Raw genomic sequence first — 23,375 nt, 5'->3', positions numbered from 1 at the left:
TCATCAGTGCAGCCATGACACTGCAAGGACAAAACAGAGGCGGCAGCAGAGTGCAAAACAAACACAGAACATGACACCTAATAGCCTGTGGGTAAAAGCTGTTATGAAACGGAACCGGTGCTTGCTCCAAATGCAATGAGAGAAGCAGTAGACCCACTCCGTAATTAGGGTGCGGACATAAAGTATCCGAACATCAGGCAGGAGGCCTGGAGGAAGACCAAAAAGGAGGTTTATGGATGTAGTGAAAGAGGACATGAAGATAGTCGGTGTGAGAGAAGAGGATGCACAAGACAGAGTTAGATGGAGGCAATTGATTCGCTTTGGCGACCCCTGAAGGGAAAAGCCCAAAGGAAAAGAAGAAAGAAGACATATCCGAACATCTACATGGGTTAATCTGACAAACCTTGAAATCAAGTTGATAAATGTATTGAATTACTACAGCTTCTGCTTAGACATCAACAAGTGGCAAGCAGCTGTTTCACTCTGATGCCAAAAAACAGGCACATGTCATTCACTGACACTGACGCTGGGAACACCAAGGTAGGTTGCATTGCAAGGTGTGCGTAAAGCACTTAAGGTACGCTTCCAATAATGCCATACATACTGCCACTTCCACCTTATCATTCATAGTAGCCATGTCATACTTCACAGTCTGATTGGCTTCTGGCTGCCCTGTTCTCACCATGCAGCTTTCTTCTTCTCTTCTCGCCGTACAGTTTTCTTCTTCTGTGTCACCATGCAGCTTTCTTCTTCTCTTCTGTCTCACCGTGCAGCTTTCTACCTTTCTTCTGTCTCACCGTGCAGCTCTCTACCTTTCTTCTGTCTCACCGTGCAGCTTTCTACCTTTCTTCTGTCTCACCATGCAGCTTTCTTCTTCTCGCCGTACAGTGTTCTTCTTCTGTCTCACCATGCAGCTTTCTTCTTCTCTTCTGTCTCACCGTGCAGCTTTCTACCTTTCTTCTGTCTCACTGTGCAGCTTTCTTCTTCTGTTCTCGCCATACAGCTGTTTTCCAAACAAGAAATCTTGTCATGTTTTAATGTCTCGCGATCTCATGTGACGAGCTCTTGCGACACAGCAAATGATTAGTCATTTCTACAGTACTGGTAGATCTAGATGGGTATTTTATGGCAAATAATGAATGACATTAGATTAATTCCACTACACACACCATAAAGTGACAAATCAACCATTTGGTTGATGATGTTTTTTAAAAAATGATTCCACATAGAATTTAACTTGTTTTCTGCTATCAAGTAATGTGTTCCTCTATCAATACTAGCATGTAAAAAAACGTCCTACCTTTGAAATGTTCATCAGAAAAGGTGAAAATGTCTTGAATGATTTTCACTTTGCGACATCCTAGCTGGTGGAGGGTGAAGCATGAACAAGCATTTACAGCCGCAGCGCCATCTGGTGGCTTTCTTTAGCTTTGCATACCTCTACCAAAGGTAGAGATGGCTAAAGCAGTTTAGAGTTCAGTTAGGTACTGTTCTCATCGACATATAGCGACTCAAAATGTGCTAAAGCATTAGGTCGAGCAGGTAGTTAAAGGGTTAAGGATGATGGCTACAGTTTGATGCTGGAATGCACGTTATGTCCTACCGAAACAATTTGTTGCTGTTCCTCCAGTGTAACTGCACTTGTGTCTTTGATTTGAATGGTGTTATTACCCAACAGTGTACTTACATATACGTTTGATCTTCACATGAGTAGTTTCAATAACTATGGAGCCATTTTCATGTGCTGCCATCAACGTGGCATTGACAAAAATGATAATTTCTTCAATGGTCTTCGTACTGTAGTCCTGAACATGGAAGGCACAGCTGTATCTGCTGATGAGATAACAGCAGATTCACATATCATTTTACAATTGGTGTGTCAGTTAATCACAGTTCATGGATGACGAACCTGCAGTCGTCCACCTGCACTACGATGAGATTCAACACCAGCGTCGTGCCGGTTGTCTCCAGCTTTTCTCTCAACTTTTGACACAAGACAATTCAATGAGAAGGCAAGTGCGTCCTGATAGATTTGTTCGTGCAAACTCTTACCCATTCTTCAATGATCGGTTCTGGTTTTGTGTGGTTGCCCGTCATAATCAGTGAGAGGTTGACTCTCAGGAACACGTCAGCTTGAACTGCATGGACATATAGGATATGGATCAATCCATCTGTTCACAAAAATGTGCTTGCATACGTCATAATTCATCCACTGGTGTGGCATATGAGGATGCTGATTAGACAGCATAATTACTGCACAGGTGTGCCTTAGGCTGGCCACAACATAAGGCCCCTCCAAAGTGTGCAGTTTTACTTTGACTGTATTTACTGTATTTTCCGCAGCATGGCCAAGGCTCAGATGATGTTTAGCACAGTTGCTAAGCGTTCAATCACATTGCACTGATTTGACCTGCTATGCCAGTGACAACCACTGTGTGGGTTTCTACACTGTATGCAAACTATGGCTGTGTCTCTATTATAGTAATGTGATGAAATACATCCATACAAAATATTGTAATGTATTGATTTCAATCAAACTACTATGTCGAGAACTTTATTATTATGAGTTGTATTAACTTAATAATGCAGGTGATTGCACAAACTAATATTTTACATTAATTTAAATACATTTTCTGCATTTATTAGTTAAAAAAAATCAAGTTATCAAGAAATTTGCTAAATGGACTTGGATAACAAATTTTCCAGCTTGCCTGAATTTCTGAGGTCCCCCAAGCCAACATGCCTGGGCAAGTTGAAGCTGAAAAGTTATTATTTTCAAGTGAGTATCTTTTCTTAGAAATAGATTTTGCTACGTACAGGTACATGTTATGACGGATTTATGTTAGAACATGCAAGTAGACTAGTGTTAAGTACATTCTCGACTAGACGAGATAGCATTAAGCTAGTGCTAATCTTTAGGGTTTAGCATTACATATGATCAGCTAGTTTGTCACAGTACCAATAAAAAATAACATTTCTTTTGACAATTCATCTAAAGGGCTATCATTGTGTTGTAGTAATCATTGTACTACCAATATGATGGATGTAGTATCATCAAGGAGAGCAACGATACAGGAGTCCCAATCAGACAGATGAAGGATGCGTCTTCAAACCCAAATCCTATCCAGTGGCTAGGCAGAATCCAATTGCTAATTCTATGTTTTCTTGGTCAAGGAATCTAAATATGTCGATAAAATGAATGTAGGACTAATATTTATGCTGTAAATCACAATATAAGGGGACCTATGGCACTTGGCGGAGGTCTGCGCTCTCCGAGTGCTTTTCTAGTTTCAACTTGTGTCAACTGACATACCAGCAGTCAGGTTGAGATCCAAAGGCTCCCCTGTTGTTGACATATTAGGCAGGTGAGCCGGAACCCTTTGGGTCGGACCTACTTCTGTAAAAGTAAGTCAAATTAAGTACATGAACAGAACCATAAATGAACATGGCAGTTATTGTATGCAAAGCTTACCTGGAGAGACAGTTGGTGGTGTTAGTGTCATGGCAGGCAATGACTCTGTGTAGAAAGGTCATGTCATTGAATTAGGAACCTTGTGTCACTAATCCTAAAGCTGACCTCATATTTAACTCACATATTATATACAGTATATATAATATATATAAAATCCATCCATCCATCCATTTTCTATACTGCTTATCCTCATTTGGGTCGCGGGGGTATGCTGGAGCCTATCCCAGCTCACTTCGGGCGACAGCCAATTGCAGATATATACAAAATATATCATAATAAATATATTAAAAACTACACACTAAAATAAAGGCGAATACTTTTTTTTTACTTGTACAGTCCAATATGATTCTTTAATCTGCGTTTTTAAATCATTATTTTAGTTATAATTTGCCAAAAAAAATCCTAATTAATGTTATTTGTTTAAGTTTTATTAAGCTAAAAATACATGTCGATGTCAGATTCCTTTTTTTAAAATGGGGTTATCTACACTTTACTGTAAATGAATATGTAAACACTGTTCATTCATTTTCTATACCATCCATCCATAAATCCACCCCTTTTCCATACCGCTTGTCTTAATTAGGGTAAGCTGGAGCCTATCCCAGCTGACTTTGGGTGAGAGGCGGGGGACACCCTTGACCGGTCACCAGCCAATTGCAGGGCACATTTAAACAAACAACCATCCGAGTCAAATAAATTCTGTATAACAGGGGAAGAGTATCTTACACGTTTCCCTGGCAGAGTAAATGTGTGGCGCACGTGAGGGCGTTTATATCAACTATTGTATGTGCCCAAATGGACAGAAAACAACCATTCACGCTCACATTCACACCTATGGACAATGTCTAGTCTGTCATTAACCTAACATACTATATGTGTTTTTTGGATGTGGGGGGAAACCCACACATGCACGCACAAGGAGAACATGCAAACTAGAGATGCTGCTAGAGAATCAAACCTCTCTGACCGTACGCCCCTCCAAATATTATATTAATACTATACCAATACCATACTGTAGTTCTCTGTGATTTTTTTGGACAGTTCCGGCCAATGTAATAGTATGACAACATTTTTTAATGTATAATTTTTATCAATTTACAACTGTTTTTTTTACAGTTAATTAAAATCCCACAAATATTTAATTATAATTTTGGAATAATTACTGATGAATGCGTGTTTTTTTCAGCGCAAGTGCCGAGAAACAAGCTTATTTTTCAAAGGATTTAACAGCAAAGTACCACAGCGTAGCTTGTCATCAGGCTGAGGAGGACAGTCGTGTTTCCATTGCCGCAGATCCCACCTCACCACGTCCCCGTCAGCACACTTCCGCCTCCTCAGCTCCTCCTCGCTCCATTCCCTTGCCCACATCCTGAACTGGCTGATCTCTCCCAGCAGGTTCTTCCCATTCTCCACTTGCACGGCACCATTAGCGTCCACATAATGAGACACCCCCAGAGTCAGGGTACCATTTTGGGCTAAATGCTGCTGTTGCTCAGTGGCGTTCGCACTGTGCATGGTTCCGTTAATGTATAGCCGCAGCCTCTGGTACCCTCCAGACCAAGTGATGCAGATTGGGTACCACTGGTGCACCTTCACCTCCAAGTCCAGATGCCATTCTTGTCCAAAGAGCCACACCAACAACTGTGCTCCCGTGCCAGCAAGGCCCAGCTCCACTTGTCTGCTCCCTGGAGCTTTGTAGACAAACGCAGTCCATTCCGTGTCATAAGCGCGTTGCAGGAGCATGCACACACTTAATTCCTCAAGGGAGGGCAGGTCAGCGGTCGGCTGGAGCTGCCACAGACATGGACGAACCCCAAAGTGGACCTTCTTGCCCCACAGGCTTCTGCTGATACTGCCAGAGGCTGACACAGACAGTAAATCCGACCATTACTTCACACTCATTCAATCATGAAATGTGAATGCTGAGACTCCAGCGTTGCTTTCTCTGACTGGATTAGAACCAACGTACAGTATGTCTTTTATTCAGAACATGCAAGCCCTTTCTTTTTGTCAGCCTAACACTTGGAACTTTGTCTTGAAGCAAATCATGCCAATAGAACTCCTCTGTTGCTGGGTCAAACTGTTGCCATCGTGCTAACCCTAACCCTACCCCAACACGTATAAGTTTCACACTAACAGCTGAGTTGCAACATTTTACTGTAAAGTGTATGCAGAGGCAGATAAAGCTGCTGGATGCTGACCACTCATAACACATCAAATGCAGCTACTGCCATCTTCTGGAGCTAATTCAAAAAATACATCAGGAGATTGCCTACAGCCACAGCTGTTCATGCTTATTCTTCTGACCCGTGCTAATTGGAGACCCCAGGGGTTATTTAAAGACCACGTACCCACTAACTACCCTAACCCTAACTACAGTACACTCTGCAGTTAATTGAGGCCTTTACAGTAATTCTCTTCATTGTCACAAATGTGGAAAAGTTACAGTTAAGTGCTTAAAATAAAAATAATAAATAAAAGTGCTTAAAACTTTCTGTGTTTCGTCTTCTTCTTATCACTTATTAATGACATTTTTGTTGCAAAAAATCCAAAGAAGCAAAGCAGGTTTGAATTTGATCGTTTTGTGTTACTTTAAAGGCAGATTTTTTTTTCCATTCTGACTTGTACAACATCAGAGACGCTCAAGCCAAGGTTCCACTGTGTCTAGTCCTTGCTATGATATGCTGTTATCCATTCCCCAGCATTATAACCCCCCAATTCATTGCTTGTTTTAGCTTAGCAAGCACATGCACATTGGTTGTACAACAACTACCCTAAGAGCTTTTGAAGAGTCCAAACGAAGAAAAAAAAACTCTTACGTGATGCAAGTAGACACACTGAGAGCACACAAGCAGTCAGGGATGATAAACTTGTCAGCGGGTACATCGCAGCAAAAAGCATCTAGAACACCCCTGCTGGTTAAGTAAACGCCTGCTGCAGCAAAAATAAAGCCGTGAATGCTAAAGGTTATTACAGAACGTATCGTCCTAGCCTGACTCTGACTTACCATGATGGCCTCCTCTGTGGCGCTCAGACTAAGAAGAGATTAAGATGGAAAATCTGAATTTGAGTGTAGCGTGTAGGCGAGTGTCACTTCTTCATGCCCCCCGCACCCTTCCTTGTGATGAGTTACTGATTCATCTACGGCAATATAAGCACAGTAAACCCTGTGGACTGTTCCCCCTCTGTACATCATAAAAGTCTGTGTAAACAGCCAATGTCATAGTCTGACGCTTCACAGTTATTGTTAAACAACAACTTGTCAAACAAATCTAATTGGACCTTCTGTGTGATGTTTGCCTTTTACTTTAGAATGAAAGCAGATACAGTATGTGGAACAGTAAGGCTCCGTATCGCCACCTGCTGGTCAAGCAGCACATCCTGTATACTATTTTACATACAGTGTTGCATGCGGCCAAGTCAATTCTTTAGGTACGTCTGCACACATACAAGGGGGTCATCCAAAATTCTTTACTTTTACAAAAAATGTTCTTAAAGGTATTGTCATGTGCTGTGTTGCTGCTCTGCTGCCACCTGTCTGCTGTCTTTTGCAGAACACTGCCGGTCCAGCAGAGGCGGAGCCACCGGCATACACCTGCAGGTGGAACGGATACCAGCCTGTTAGGTGTGCAAGTGTACGTTGGTAAACCTCTAACTCCCTCTGCCTTGAGAGCTTCTCTGAACACACGGTCGATCATCGTGGCTTTTGGTCGTGTGGTCAGCGCTCTCGTTTCCCATTGCGGAGTTCGTGTATTCGAGCCCCGGAGCGGGCAGTGTGAAGCAGGGCGGGTTACACCGGCAATTACTCACCTGGCTGTTGGTCTCTTTTTTTGCCGGATTGCTCCTCGTTCTTTGCCTGCACTTCGTTCTTCCCTCCCTCGTGTATTCCTTGTGTGATTTCGCTTTCTGGTCATTGCCTTGCCCTGTCACTGTGAGCACTCCAGCAGCGGCGTGTTTTTGTGCTTCATTATTAGTGTTACTTAACTGCTTGTTTTTTTCAGCAGAGCTTATAGTTACCTTCCTTTTATTGTACTTTTCTCCTGCTAGTAGTTTTTACTAGCAGCGTTTTGTGTTTGTCCTTGTTGTGGCTTAGCACTGATTTTTGCTGTTGGACTCTGCACAATTTTGTATTCTTTTTGCATGCCTTTTTTCTCCTGTGGAGGTCTCTTTTTTCTTCAACTTTTTGTTCACTACATTGTGTCCTGTCTGCTTTTGGCATCCAAACACTGGCTTATGCCGAATCGTGACAGGTATCAGTGCACTCTTCTGTGCGGTTCACTTAGCGCTCACACTCTTATTTTATTTTGGTCATGGGACCAAGGCTGCACTAGAAAAACATCTGCAAACTTCTGGCTTGAATGACAGATGACTAGAAGAAGAATGAATATCATTATGTAAAAATATATTATTAATGACATAAATATTAATGTAAAAATCTAGCAATAAACATGCCAAAAAAATGAAATACAAAAATAGAATGGAAAATTATACATACAGTCAAACCTGTCTTAGCGGCCACCTTTATAGAACGGCCACCTGCCTATAGCAGCCACTGAAAAATCCCCCGCAGCAAATTTACATGTTATAGACCCTGTGTATAGCAGTCACCTGTCCAACGCAGCCAGCGGCCACCCATTTTGTCTCTCTTGGTCAATATCTGACCGCATATAGCGGCCAAATTACCAACTCAAGTAGAAGCTTCATGCACGAAAAAGTTTCGTTTTTCAATTAATGAAGCCGTCGTGTGTAGACTTTAATTACTGAGTCCTAGCTCAGTCACAATCATTCACAAGATCCACACAAACTGTCAGTTGTTCCACATAAAAAAAGCCGTCTTCTTTTGAGTTTGCTATTTCCTGGTCAAACATGTAACTTGAAGAGCATTTGCACCAAAACATTACCGCAAATTAGGCTGGGAACAGGACGTGCTCCCAGCGACGCTACAATAATAAAAAAAAAAACATACGCTAGCATGCATGCGGCAGCGGGAGCAAAACTGAGATCGGTTGTACTTAATTGAAGTATTTTAGAATGTACTCACGTTATTTTTGATCCATCCTCATCCACAAATCCATCAAAGTCCTCATTTTCTGTATTCGACACAAACAAAGCCGTCTTCTTGTGACACCGTTTATTTCCTGGTGTGAGACAATGTGCACTGGTCAATACTGTAATGCCGCTTGTTGTGGGGAAGGAGAGACTCACGTCGCCGATGCACTTTAATCACTTTATTAACAGCGGAGAACACTGCAGGACTTTACATCCACGCCAACATAAACACACTTCCCAACTCTCTCGAAACTCACAGCTAGCACTGAGCCTAGCTCTCCTGCTCGGGACTCCCACCGTCACTTCCCGTCACTTCCTGATGAACTAAAGCTTTAATGACACTCTGCCGTATAAAAAGTAAAATATTAAAAACAAGCGTAAGACATTACTAGCACAGCTTTGTTCTGTGGGTCGTGGATATATTCTATCAGTTATTATTAAGCCTCTAGCTTCCTTTTAGTAAGTAAAAACTTTGGCTATGATTGCACTACATTGTCATGTAGACCTACAAAGTACACTTGGAAGAACAAGAGGTGAATAAATGTATTGCAACTGATGTGAAACTGATGAGCGGTAGGATTAAATAAGCTTTGCTTCTTCCTACTCCTTTTTGGACATGCAAAATTGTGAATTGTACTATGTGATGTGCTACTGTTTGACTCATGCATGTTCAGGATTAAAACCATGAACCATGATAATAACAAGCCTAGTAGTGCTGTACAACTTTTATCCTCTACTGGTTAACATAATTATTAATTTTTTTCCCCCCCCTTTTTTTTTCTTTTTTTTCCTCTACTGGTCAACATTCAAACTGGTCGCCAACCTGTCTATAGAGGCCACCTGTCTATAGCGGCCACTTTTGCAGACTCCCTCGAGTGGCCGCTATAGACAAGTTTGACTGTATTAAATAATAATAAATGTATTGCAACTGATGTGAAACTGATGAGGGGTAGGATTAAATAAGCTTTGCTTCTTCCTACTCCTTTTTGGACATGCAAAATTGTGAATTGTACTATGTGATGTGCTACTGTTTGACTCATGCAAGTTCAGGATTAAAACCATGAACCATGAACCATGATAATAACAAGCCTAGTAGTGCTGTACAACTTTTATCCGCAGTGCCTTCTACTGGTCAACATTATTATTTTTTTTTCTTTTTTTCCCTCTACTGGTCAACATTCAAACTGGACGCCAACCTGTCTATAGAGGCCACCTGTCTATAGCGGCCACTTTTGCAGACTCCCTCGAGTGGCCGCTATAGACAAGTTTGACTGTATATATATGTGTGTGTGTGTGTGTATATTTGTATGTATATATGTGTGTATATATATGTGTGTGTATATATATGCATATATATACTGTATATATGTGTGTGTGTATATATATATGTGATATATATATATATATATATATATATATATATATATATGTATGTATATACTGTATATATAGTGGCAATTTCTCTCATTACCCTAATTCCTCCTAAAACCAAAGTTAGGAATTTAGGTGGTACCTTATTCTGTCAAGCAGAAACATTCTAATTGTGTCGGTCAGAAGTGAAGGCGAGCTATGCGGGTCAGTGGACAGTGCTTCATTCTCAGGCTGTCAGGTGGTTCTGCTCATTTCTAATAAGAGAAAAAGACGTCAGTACAGTCTTAGCCGCAGCAGCGCACATACAGGTACATACATAGTCATATGTGTCTGCTTTCAATCATTCATGGCAATTTAAGTAAAGTTACATTCAATGACTCAAGAGCTTTTGTTATGATCGCCTGCTGTTGTGCCTTGTGGTGCTCGCTCTTTCTTTTTTTCGTTCTTTTGCGAGTGTAGCCGGTTAGCGAGCTGTGTTGAGTGGAAAGCTGGATTTGCGTGTTCAGCGAAGGTAGCTCTCTTTTTAAAGCAGCTGTATCACCATGGTAACTTGGGCTAAACTCATAACCTGGTCCCCATGATGTTTTGTCCAGACTTTCAGCTTCAAATCAGCTACGAAAGTGCCAACTGTTTTACAGTTTAGCTGATTCGGAGTTGGCGTCACCATTTTAAAACCTACAGTACACGTAGCCCCCAAGGGGACATGGAGAAAAGATTAGAAAAAAGGAGCATTCCCTGATGATATTATCCATCTATAAACCAGATAGATTTTCAGCCAAGGGAATACGCTAGATATGCTCACACGGGCACCAATATGAAATATGAATAATTAGGCCAATGTTAGCAGACGTATATGTCACAGCAGTCCTTGCGTGAGTACTCAGCCCGTTAGTCTTCTTATATTCAAATATTTGCTGGAGGAATAAGCACTCTGACAATCAATCAACTGGAAGAAAACACCTGTTTATAATAAGGAAAACATTGTAAATTAAAAAGGTCACCACAAAACATGTCAACACCGTCATCTAGTGGTCACAGTGAGATACAAGACATTTCAAAGATGGAAAAAATAAGTTGCTCCAATGTATTTATTTTTTTTAATGGATCAATGTCGACGTTGTGCAATGTTGAGCGTTGCTAAAAGAAAATACTAGTAGGGTATAGTTAGTATAATAAACGAGTGTTAACTTGCCCATTACATGCTCAGCATTAATGGGATAAACATCCCATTTCACACTGGTGAACATCCAGGGAGCGGACATAGAGTTGGTAGACAGCTACAAATTCCTGGGTGTTCACCTTAACAACAAACTGGACTGGTCCGTCAACACCCACGCCCTCTACAAGAAGGGCCAGAGCCGCCTCCACCTGCTGAGGAGACTGAGGTCCTTTGGTGTGTACAGGACTCTTTTACGGACCTTTTATGACTCTGTGGTGGCCTCAGCCATCTTCTATGCTGTGGGCTGCTGGAGAGGGGGCAGCACGGACAGGGACAGGAGCAGGATCAATAGACTGATCAGGAGAGCGAGCTCTGTCCTGGACGGTCCTCTGAACTCCGTGGAGGAAGTGGGGGAGAGAAGGATGTTGGCAAACTCTCACCCCCTACATGACACTGTGGGTTCCCTTAGCAGCTCCTTCAGCAGCAGACTGTTACACCCACGGTGTAAGGAGAGGTTCCGCAGGTCCTTCATACCGACCGCTGTCAGGCTCTACAACACCTGCACCACCTGAACCATGTTGTAGTCATTACTTGCGTGTCTTGCTTGTTGCTGTAACAAGTGAATTTCCCCGCTGTGGGATAAATAAAGTACAACTACAAATACAAATACAGCGGTACCCCCTCGCTCTATTGGCGGCGACGGTGTTGCTTTTAGCAGTGCTAATCTTTTGGGAACTCCTCATAACGCTCCATAATAATTATTTACTCCTTTTTTGTAAAAGACACTAGCTGGGTTGGCTACTATACATATGACGTCAAACACGGCCTTTCATGCCAACACCTACTTAGCACAAAGCTGAGAACCGGACTTGACAAAACTAGCTGATAACCACTGTTGCAGTACCGTTTAGTTCTGTTTGGGGAATTTAGGTTTTGTTGAGCAGCATCTTGAGCACAAAGCCTGGGTTGGTTGAGCCACTTTCGCAAAATACCCCCCAAATCGTCATCCCCGCTTAACTGGCAGTCAAGGCTAAACCGATTCATATTCACGACCAATTCCCTCGTTTTTATTTAACATTTTGATAGTAATAACATATGTTGGCCTGCGATATATTCAATGTTTTACAATATTAAGAATGAAATATGTTTTAGTTTTGAGCAATTCCTGTTATAATTGACTTTTGACCCTTGTAATGAATGTGAGGGCTGAGGCCCAGTGGTGAACTCCCCTTCGACGCCGCTCAGGTTGGTTTGATCCACTACTGCGTCTGAGCCGCATGCCGCCTTAGACGCTCATCTGACACACACATCCCGACTTGATGAGCAAATCAGCACTGAGCACAAATGAATAGGATTTTTTTCTTTCTCCCTCATGCTCGCCCCACAGGGAATGCCCATAGATGCTCATAGAACTGCCATGTCCTTTTGCTTTCATCAGATGAAAAGATAAAAAATCATGGAATTTGAAGACACATTGGACACATATTGAAATTTGTATTTATGCGTTTTGTTATTCAAAGCACAGACATTATTTTGTCCCTTTTGTTGGATAACGAAAGAAAATGGCAACATTTGGGGAGCTGCAGTTCATTGGAAAAACTTGTATTTGCATGTTCAATTTGTTTTGTTTAGTGTTATTCCAAATAAAGACAACATATTTGTCCTTTTTTTATAAATAGAAAAAAATAGATAAGTCCCAAAAATTCGGTGATACATGATTTTCAGTAGACACTGGAAAGCGTGTTTTGTGTGACAGGTCGTTTTTATTTTTGGTATTTGACCAATACAAAAAAGCCTCTTTGTTATTTTTTGGGGGGAGAAATAAAAAAAAAAGGAGACACATGCTATTTGTTACCTCCGCCAAGCGCAGCACAAAGTGCAAGCGCAGCACAGAGATTACGTTTTTTTGTTTGTTTGTTTGTGTTCAAAATAACTTGAAAAGTTCTGAATGGATCTGGATGAAATCCTAACTCTAATTGAACTGATTACATTTTAGGGGTGATCCAAAATTCAAAATGTTCCCAAAATTCACCCTTTTCCCCAAAAAGTAATTACCTACTACTATTGCCACATTTCTCAAACCATTCACCTCGTTCCAACATCAAAATGTTCAACGTTAAGGACATTCAGGATGCCTACATTTATACTGAAAAAAATTTCAATATTTTCCCCAAATTCACGCTTTTCCGTAAAACTGCTATACCCTGCTACTACTTCCACATTTCTCAACCGATTCACCTCATTCTAACATCAACTCATTCAATGGCAGGACATTTGGAGCGCAAAATGCCTTTGACCTATTTCTAAAGCATTCTAGCTACTTCCACATTTCTCAACCCATTCAGACCATTCCAAAGTCAAAATTCTTAACTCATTTGGGACATTTAGCCTACCCGGTACATTGCACTATCATGCTAGGTGTTAGCAAGCTAATGTTAGCACATTAGCATTGCTAGCATGCTAAGATTGGCATAGTAGCATTTTAAGCCATTTTCATGGGTAAACACTTCTATAAAGACTGAGCACTATCATGCCAGGTGTTAGTAAACTAATGTTAGCACGTTAGCATGCTAACATTAGCATAGTAGCACTATTATGCTATGTGTTAGCATGATAACAGTAGCATGGTAGCATTATTAGCCATTTTTATAGCTAGACACTTATATTTTCAGTTTTTACTTTTTTTCTTTGTATCCAAAAAACAAACAAAGACTATACTTAACATGTTTCCTTTTTCGGTTGAAAGGCACGACTGTATTTCATTGTTTTTTACTTAATTTGCCATTTGTTCAGCCTTTCTTTGTTTTGGTTTCTGATCATGGAACATCAGCTTGGGCCTGATGGTCAATGTGGACAACTGTTCAGGGCCAGAGGGTTTGTTTTGCAACTCCTGTGTCCTGGCCTTCCAAGAACCATGTGAGTGCCCATCGGAGACTCCTGTTGAAGATGCTTTAAGCCGCAAATGTATGATTGCCACATTGCTTATAATTCTTTTGTCTTATTACGTCTACACAAAGATGCCTGACTCCATCCAGGATTTGCCCCTGCAAGTCCCAGGAAGTTGCTATAGGGAAACTGGGTGGTCCTTAGGCTTCTGCACTCTTGCCCTAATGTTTGTTGCCAGGATACAAGAAGCTGCAGAGAACACGTGAGCAATAAAACATCTCTTTCCAGCTAGTGTGACGATTTCTGACCCTCTGTGATTGATGACGGTGTCGCAGCTTGGCCCACCAAATAAAGTGGAATAGAAGTTTTAAGCTCTTTCAACTTGAACCCCACATTTGGCTTTACTTCCTGTTTACCATGTCTAATAGATGAAAGGCCCTGTGGCCAGAGCATGTGAGACCACCAGAACAGAGGCAGTAGTGTTCATGGTGAGAGAGGAGGAAAAAAAAACACAAAGCTATGAGAAAATGTGATATTCTCTCATTGGGAAGACTTCTTCAGCCAACCGGGTGGACATTTTGCCCAATCCTCAACAATCCATACGGGTAAGATTTCTCTTCCCCCACCCCCTATTGGAACCTTTTAATACATAACGGCAAAGGCAGTCAACTGACATTAAGATAGTGTCAAATAGCTGTATACATTTAAAAGATAAAATATTGTAATTCTACAAATACTTTCTTTAATACAGTTTACCATTCTTATTGACAGTAACAGCAACTTTGATGCATTTTCCATATATATAAAAAGGAATTATTACTGACATTCATGACTGGTCAATTCCATCGTTATTGCTTTGGGATGCAATAACCCTATATGAACACTAAAGGGTGCGCTAGGCTCGCCTTACAATTCTACTCCGTGCAATTTTGTTTTCTACATAATGTCAATGCAAGGCCTTGTCATACCTTCATCTTGTACTTCACCAAATGGCTAATATACCCATAAATAAAGTTAGAAATTAAAACACAAGCAATATGTTTACACTAGTCAAATGTCCTCTTTAGCCAGAAATGTTTCATTGGGGGTGACAAGATGAGACCATTACTCACATAGGGGTGGCAATAAGTTGATACAGGAAATGTCTAGAAGGCCAGTGGGGTGGCCGAAGAGTGACCAATGTTAGCTACAGCTACAGCTACAGCTACAGCTACAGCCACTAGCTGCGCCACTGTGTATAACAGGAGCGCTCTGTTGTGTCTAAGTACATACAGTACTGCAAAAAAAGGACACTAGTCAAAGATTCTCTATCTGAAAAGAGCACTCTTTTGTTTTGACAGAAACACTCTCACGTACCGTTTTGATCTGAACTTGTGGGCCGGTCTGTCATTCATAGGACGAATTTTGCCCACAGGCCTCCTATTGAACAACTTCAATTACCGACCTCCTTCCCCTAAAGTGATCGTCTATTACAAAAAGAATATTCACACATGACTCAAATATAGTTTGTACAGTAGTTGTTGAAATGTTTGCGAATGAAGAGGTATAAAATAGTTGATTATTTCTGCTTGTCTACTTTATACATTTGAGTTATAAAAATAAAATGTTAAATATGTTTAAATATTGATTTTGTTTTAATCTATTATGTGTTTTCTTCGTCGTTCAACTGTGTTTAAATACTTATCTATTTGTGTTCAGCTTTCTAATGTCATTCGATTTTGTTATCAATTATATTACATCATTTTGAGTCTCTTGATTTACGACACTTGACAATGTTTCGTTTCCGGAAATTAGGCACACAGTGAGGCCTCTTGATTTAATTGGCGCTCTTTGACGTCCACGTCCCGGCGTTGCCTGATCCCTTGCTGGTCGGGATGTGTTACGCGTCCCCGCTCTATAACAACAACAACAAAAATAGAGAAAGAAACTTATAGAAGAAATGGCAGAGGGCACAGTTACGCTTAAGGGATTGCGAGCTCAAATGGGTAAGACACAAGCTTTTTTGTTGTTTTTTTACCACCGTTGTTACTTTCCACCGAGTTGTTGCGTTTATGGTATCACTTTGCCGTGTTTGGCTAATAACCCCGACCGGCTATTTGAACGCGGCCGGCCAGTAGCTTCTTCTTTAACTTCTCCCTCTGGCTAGGTACCGTTAGCTCCCCCAGACTGGCAGTGCAATTGAAGCGGTTAAAAGTGACACTTTCCCACACGTAAAATGTAAACGATAAGGTTATATTACACTGGTATATGTTACTGCTTTATCCCAGTTGAACTTAAACGCATCGGTTTAAGAGCACTAGCGGCTAACTAGCTAAAGTTGTAACATTATCTTGTCGCGCCGGTTGAAATGTAACATTTGACGTTGACTTAACTCTTGTGTCGTCTACACAGAGAAAATTTGAACTTATTTTAAGGTTGTCGTTTCTGCGTTTTTAACTTGAGAGGAACTAAATAAAAATGCAAAGGCTTCTGCTATGCTAACTGCTAGCACATACTGTCAGCCTATCGATTGAGTTCATCCTATCACGAAGAGTTTCGGGCTGCATGTCACGGTCTTGTGGACTCAATATAAGTTGATTTTTGCTTAAGAAACAACTTTGTTACTTAAGATTTGAATGTGTCGAGTCTCTTTTGTTCCATCGTCATATCCTTTGGTGGACAGTGTGACTGTATCTGTTGACATATGGCATAACCCCCCTCCTTTATCTCTGCAGGGTTACCATAACAATGTCTGACCTGAATTTCAGATAAAGCATCAGTGTAACACACAGAGGTCTGATGGGAGCTGCAAAGTGAATCATATAGATGCACTGATACGTTTTTTTGTTGCAATACGCAGTCCCAGTGTTCAAAAAGCATCTGCAGGGTTTTACCGTGCATAGGCATGAATGCACAGTGTGTTTTGACCCTTTTTGGTGTATTTTTGGGATAAGAGAGAAAGGGCTTTCATGCATACCTGTATGGGCGTAGGCATGTGTTCCTGATGGCAACAAGCAGTCAATTTAGTGTTGATCTTCTTCCTCTTCCCCCCGGTTCTCATCCACCCAGGTCTGTGGTTTTTATGAAAATATATACAACGTTCAAGGCCAAACTGACTGACCGTGATGTTGAATAATGTCAGGAATCTTGGGCTCACACATACAACGCAGTGTTCAAGTGAGGGGTTCCCACCACGGCAAGGTTATTGTGGATCAAGCGATACCAAATTGTTAAAAGCATGAGAAATATTTCTGAAATGGTTGGACTGAGGCACCACAGCGGAACAGCTTCGATTTGGCTTTGCTCACGTTCCTGTGCTTTATGTAAAGTTGCTGGTGTAATGCATTCCATCGAGAAGGTCACACAAAGAACGAGCATTTGAATAGCAAAACATATCCATGTGTAATGGCTTTCACCAGAGTTAGGTAGGGTTTCGTATACAGTGTGTAGCTTTACACCTTTGTAGGTGGGGTGGGGTGGGGTGGGGTTGGAGCTGTTTTTACCAGCACATGCACAGCAACTATAACCCAGTCATATAATGACAGTAAATATATGAGATCTATGAAAACCGTCACCACAACATTGTTTTTCTATGGCTTGTCCCGCAGTGCATTTTAATCACATGCTGCAGACCATCAACACTACATAAGCTTTGCATCAAGCCCCATCGTAAAGAGTAAAATAGCAGTCAGAGAAGCACATCCATCTGGAAGACTCCCCACGTTTGTGTCACCGTGCCAAGACTGCAAATAGCCCAGGCTTACCTTTTGCATGCCAAGGTCTAGAGTAATCCCGTGAAAGCTCTGCTGTGTTAAAAGTATGCGCATGCGTGTGTTAGAGAAAGGCATCAGGTGTGCTACTTGAGGGCCTTCACGTTATGGTCAAACGTCGTGGGTCAACATGTCTTCTTTCCGATCACAGTGCCTTTATCCAGACAAATTAGGGTTTCAGTTTAGACCGTTGTTGTTGTTATTCTCAAGATGGCGCCCTCCGTGGCAGACGTCTGTGTTTCACTCTCACGTTTCCTATTTATTGCTATTTTATTGTTCATATCTTGAATCTTGTAGTAATTGAGTGTGGTTAATGGTTGCGTTCTTCCTCAAATAATGGCTAAGGTAATTTATTATCAACTGCAGAGCGTACAAGGCATGTATTTATAGGGGTGTCTCGATCCGATATTGAGATTTGATATTGGGCCACTATCAGAAAAAACGAGTATCTGATTATGTCAGCCTGCATCTAAAATCTTCATTATAAAAGCAGTCAATTCCAGTTTCTGCTCCAGTAAGTCTATCCAGCAGCGGCTGGATAGAGCCCACGTGATCACAACAGCGGCGCGTGCTAACTAACGTGTTAAGCAAGGAGTAGGAGTGATGTCACCCATGTGTATTTTTTGTTAAAGTCTGAAAAAGCCTTTGAGACTGAAACTTGTCATGCACAAGTTTCCCGTGGTGGCACAGAACCGGGGAAGTTTAATACCAGCAAACACTCCCACGGGACAATAAGTCTATAACAGAGGTGACCAGTCCCTGCCAGTGGTGTGTTGAGTCGGGTTGAAACAACTGAGTGCCTGGAACCTCGCTATATTATTACTAGCTGCCACTAAAACTAAACACCACACACATGTATTGTTTTTTGTTTGACTAATATCACTTGAGGAAGCTTTTTCTAACATTCCACACTACAAAATAAGTCATAAAAGTAGGTATGATTCTTACTAATATCGGATTGATATCGGCATTGGCCGATATTGAAGGCTGCAATCCCTAAAGATAAACATAAAATGCTCTTGTTGTAAACATGTTCTTCTTCCTCACTGTGATGTTCACTACCATGTTTTGGCCAGCAACCTGTTTTATTTGCAGCCAATTGCGCTTTTTGCCAACCAAGAGATGCCATATGTTTGCGAATGTAACCACTCGCCCATGTAAAACACGATTGAACCATGTGTATTAGAGAAGCTGCTCAACTGCTAGACATTTAGAGAAGTAGCATCTTATTATGCTTGGAGCAGACATTTTTATGGGGGCTTGCCGGCCTCATCTTCATCAACTTAATGCCAAGCCCCCACTGAGGTCTGCGCTGCTGCCATAAGTAGCCTGCAGCACCAGACTGGACTGACTGGTATCTAAACTAATGACTGCTGTTTTGATCCCACTAACCCCTTAAAGGAAAACTGCACTTTTTTGGGAATGTCTTTTTTCTGTGTGTTCTAAAAATGAAAAAACGGATAAAAGGAGGCAGGTCATGGGACACACCTATGCCCCCAATAAAGGCCACTATTAAAACACCTCCAAAAAGCTCCAACAAGGTTTACTGGTTTTCTATCCATGCTGTGAGCGTGTACAGTAGTAACAGCTACATTCATCATAACATGTCATACTTACAGTATTTTGGATCTTTAAAGCATTAGCAGAACTTCCTTCCCAGGTGCATTGATTCTCATAGAAACGAACCCTACACCCAGTGTTAACTTTTCCAAACTCAAAATTAAAAACACAGCAGCAGTACTCCTTACCTTTTTGGTAGTGGTGTGAGGCACTGTTAGTGTGGCGCTTACGCGCGGCGGGCAAAGCTAGTTGCTGGATGGCTAGTAGCTAGCCTGTGTGTTATGGCGAAGTGTCAATGCAGCACTAACGTAGTTCCATCGGCGTAATGATGTTGATAATAATAATGTCACTGTATCTTGGTTAATATGCATGTCACATTATATGGAAATGGAGCGTTATTGGTGCTTTTTGGAGTCTTTTTTTAGAAAGTTTTATAGGCAGAATAAGTTTTTCCCATTACATGAAGTAATGAGCTGTTTGTTATATCTTTAATAAGGCACAGAAAAGAGAAAGACGTGCGTTCATGTCTCACATATGGATTGTGGATGATGGGCAAAATTCCCCCAAAATTGCAGTTTTCCTTTTAAAAAGGCCTCTAAAAACATGTTGACGCCGTGACCAATGTTGATTGTGCAAAATATACTCTGGGATGGAGCTGTGAGAGACGTCCTCTGATTGGCTCTTGCTTTCAATGAGCACACCTGGCTCTCTTGAGGTTTGAGGCCCTCTTCTCCACTCTACGGTAATCAGAGCACTTTAACACATCAATGTCCCACTCCATAGCGACTCTCCCTGTTCTTATTTTCTTTACAGTCATCCCCCACTACATCGTGGTTCAAACATCGCTTCCTCCCTCGCGGTTTTTCCAAAATGAATCAATTAATAAATTATGTATGTTTTGCGGTTGACTACGCCCTATTACTGTATTAGTCCAAAAATATTGAAAGACAAGTCATATGTAGTTTTGTGGTCACTAGGCGAGGTAAGTAAGTAGTACATTGATGAGACATGGAGTTATGACATTACCCTAGCAGTGCATGGAGTCAGCCATGGCATGTCCAACATGATGGACTAGGGAAAAAAGAAGTTATCTTCCATTCTTTGTGGAATTGGTACGTTTTTGGCTTCTTACGTTGTCCTTCTTCCCCACTCCGTTTGAAACACTTTCTTAACTTTAGGTCAAATAAATTGGTGGCTAACTAGTTAGCTCGGTAGCTTTCTGTATGGTATGAGCAGCGGCCATCTCTTTATGTCCCTGCAGTGATCCCGTAGCCTGCGTATTAGTGTTGAGCAATGTGGTGTAAACAAAGAATAGGTGTGCAAAGGTGACTATGGGGTATTTCATGTCTACAGGGCTCTTATAAGGATTAAAAACTGTATTTAGAAAGTAATAAAGACGTTTTCTGTGCTCTAACTACAAAATATTCCGTTTATTAATTTTAAATCCTACTTGGCAGAAATTCACTGATGGAGGTTTGGTCTGAACCAATGAATTGTGATAAGAGGGATATGAGCGATGACTGTGTTTATCTTTACAACAGAAGCTGAAGCAAGTGGCTATGAGCGGGTGCACTTAATGAAGTGTTTATTACATCCCAAATATAAATTGAGTTTGTGAATTTGGTTTTAGTGTGACATTGTCTTTATGCAGCCATGAGCCACTTCTCCTCAGAGTCCACATTCTCTTTTCATGTGTGCCTAGCTTATCTCTTAGCAACAGTTGCTCTGTTACACAGTGCTTGGCATCTATTTACTCATCTTGTCTTTTAGGTCGAGAATACCTTGATTGATTTTAAATATGGGAGGTTTTGGGAGAGTGCTGATGTTTCCTTCTAAATGTAAATGAGCTTGCTCAGCACACATGGTGCACTGTAGCTATGCTAGTGTTGCTAACATTTGTGTCATAATGTTGTACTGTTGAAATGTTAATACCCAAATACTTAATGTTCCCTGAACACAGTGGTATAGAGGGGGTGCTCTGGAAACCAAAATTAATGGGCAGTACTGTGGATTTAGACCAGTTAATGGAGTAATCTGAGAAGGTGCTAGAATTGTTAATGAGTGAGAGAGATTCGTGAAGTGAAGAATGTGAATTATCTAGGAAGAGTAATACATCATCAGCATAAAGGCTTATCTTATGATGAACATTTGTGGTGTGGATCCCTTTTAATACGTGCATGGCTCAGATCAAGGGTACCCTTTGCTGTCTTCAACTTCACTTGAGTAGTATTTGAAATTGTTGTTCTAACAATGTGTACTATCCCTATCACTCTGACGTTTATAGAGTGAGGAAGCTTACCAAACCATAAATTAAGCCTGTTCATGTTTTTATTTTGCGCTAGCACGGCTATGTTGTAAAAAGTGTCTATATTTGGACATTGAAATGTTACATGTAAACATGTCTACTTTTGTTGTGAAATTAACAATATTTTCTCTGATAATTTTGTCATGATTTCTACTTATAATTAAAGAATGATGTCTGAAATTGGTTTCTAATGTGTTTTATTCAAATATTTTCAGTGTAAAAAAAAATAACTGTCGTGTAATCATTAGTGAAACGTACATAACCTTTGTGTCCGCCTGCTGATGAAAATTTTGAAGAACATAATTCCACGGAAAAACAAACCCCATGATGATTACAATGGTATATATTCATGGAATAATTACTCAACTCTGCAACTAAAGTGATTTTTTTGTGTATAAAAGAGTAAAAAAAGATTATTTGAACAAAAGTCTAACACACCCAAATTTCGTGTCCAGCCAGTTATGTACGTACACTTCGAGCTCACAGCATAAATTGCGTATTGCTAGTAAATATTGAATTAGAAAATAAAAAGTGCCTTCTTGGGCCAAACAAAACTTGTATCCTTCCGCCGGTAATTCGCCAAATACGCGTTCAGCAGGGGAATGTGTTGTTGTGTCCACCATTTATTGTCAGAGTTATGTACAGGAAATGTGATAAAGGCAGATAGACAGAACATGCAGTCTAATACACTACTGATATTTATTTTTAAAAAATTATTATTGATGATGCAACATTTTTGCAGGAAGGGTAGGGTTGATTTCAGCAGTGCAGCAAGCAAACTTAATGAACGAATAAGTAGAAGGAAAATAGATTAAGGTAGAATAGATTAAGTAGAAGGAAAATAGATTAAGGTGAAAGGGCACTACTGCAGTTACCTCCACCATCCAGCTATGTTATTAACTAGCAAGCATGCTGAAGAGGGTGGTTAAGAACATATAGGTGCATAAAACATTCAAGGTTGGGGTGTAAACACAAATTACTAATTACCATAACAGCAGGGTTAGATGTGGATATATAGGTTTAAGTTTATTTTCTTTGCTTTATATTTTTTCAAACCTGTAGAAATATGCATGAAAATTGTAAGTGTTATCTGTTCAAAGTTACCAGAGTCCCAGAGAAAAAATGTGCGGAGAAAAATATGGTGGTTGAGAATGGTAAATCTTTCCATGTAATGTACATAACTAGTGTCTGCATTTGTTTTTTTTTTTTGCAATATGTTTATAGTATTTGCACTATATATAAGTTTGTGGTTGCATATTTGTTACATTTACCTTAATTTTGCTATACAATTCTATTTACCTACAAAAGATTAATTTCTAGAGTGATGTAAGGCATAAAGTGAACACTGAGATATGTACATTACAGTTTGTGATGAATGACATTTCATGCAAATATATAGAAGTTGGGTTGTTTTAAGTTGAAAAAACTACTTTCTGCATGTGTGTTGTATTGTCCTTTGTAACATAAAACAGTAGTGGGGTAATGTGTTCACAGATTACAGAATGGCAAGAAAGTTTGTGTGCCACTATGGAAGCTGTAATGTACATAACTCAGTGTCCGCATTTGCTTTTTGCCATATTTTCAGAGCTTTAACTCAAGATCTAGATTTGTCACTTGTTTTTATTTACTTTCGCGATGCGGACATTGACGATTATTAATCGATTCATAAATGTCAATAGTTGATGCTGACGGAAAGATGGAAAGTGGAAGTGTCGCCTGGACAGTTTATGTTGGTGCACCTAAGTGTAAGACTCTACCAAAATGTTTGAGCGTAAACTCCGACCCGCACCTGCTGGATTTAAAACAAGCGTCTGGAAGCACTTT

At 40.6% G+C, this 23,375-nt stretch overlaps 2 protein-coding genes across 21 annotated transcripts in view; one reads left to right on the top strand and one right to left on the bottom strand.

Annotated features, from left to right (window-relative positions):
* adgrg4a (adhesion G protein-coupled receptor G4a) overlaps positions 1-15,396 on the bottom strand; it is a 59,415-nt gene extending 44,019 nt beyond the window's left edge. For 3 of the 7 annotated variants that reach the window (XM_054792807.1, XM_054792809.1, XM_054792810.1), the window contains exons 1-9: positions 15,294-15,396; positions 10,035-10,146; positions 8,514-8,610; positions 4,711-5,334; positions 3,473-3,517; positions 3,314-3,397; positions 2,053-2,138; positions 1,910-1,983; positions 1,688-1,833 (exon numbers count right to left, since the gene is read on the bottom strand). In XM_054792807.1, the coding sequence (XP_054648782.1) occupies positions 1,688-1,833; positions 1,910-1,983; positions 2,053-2,138; positions 3,314-3,397; positions 3,473-3,517; positions 4,711-5,215 (940 nt within the window). In that variant the 5' untranslated portion in view covers positions 5,216-5,334; positions 8,514-8,610; positions 10,035-10,146; positions 15,294-15,396. Of the gene's footprint in view, positions 1-1,687; positions 1,834-1,909; positions 1,984-2,052; positions 2,139-3,313; positions 3,398-3,472; positions 3,518-4,710; positions 5,335-8,513; positions 8,611-10,034; positions 10,147-15,049; positions 15,265-15,293 lie in introns of those variants that run through there. The other 4 variants (XM_054792808.1, XM_054792811.1, XM_054792812.1 and 1 more) reach the window with 4 other exon arrangements.
* A 359-nt stretch (positions 15,397-15,755) lies between these two features.
* Positions 15,756-23,375, top strand: part of map7d3 (MAP7 domain containing 3) — a 33,208-nt gene continuing 25,588 nt past the window's right edge. For all 14 annotated transcript variants that reach the window (XM_054792816.1, XM_054792814.1, XM_054792818.1 and 11 more), the window contains exon 1: positions 15,756-15,922. In XM_054792816.1, the coding sequence (XP_054648791.1) occupies positions 15,877-15,922 (46 nt within the window). In that variant the 5' untranslated portion in view covers positions 15,756-15,876. The remainder of the gene's footprint in view (positions 15,923-23,375) is intronic.

This window comes from Dunckerocampus dactyliophorus, chromosome 11 (assembly GCF_027744805.1).
Source record: "Dunckerocampus dactyliophorus isolate RoL2022-P2 chromosome 11, RoL_Ddac_1.1, whole genome shotgun sequence".
In the NCBI taxonomy this organism is placed as follows: Eukaryota; Metazoa; Chordata; class Actinopteri; order Syngnathiformes; family Syngnathidae; genus Dunckerocampus; species Dunckerocampus dactyliophorus.
The sequence above is the reverse complement of the archived record's forward strand: the minus strand, read 5'-3'. Positions and strand labels throughout refer to the sequence as shown.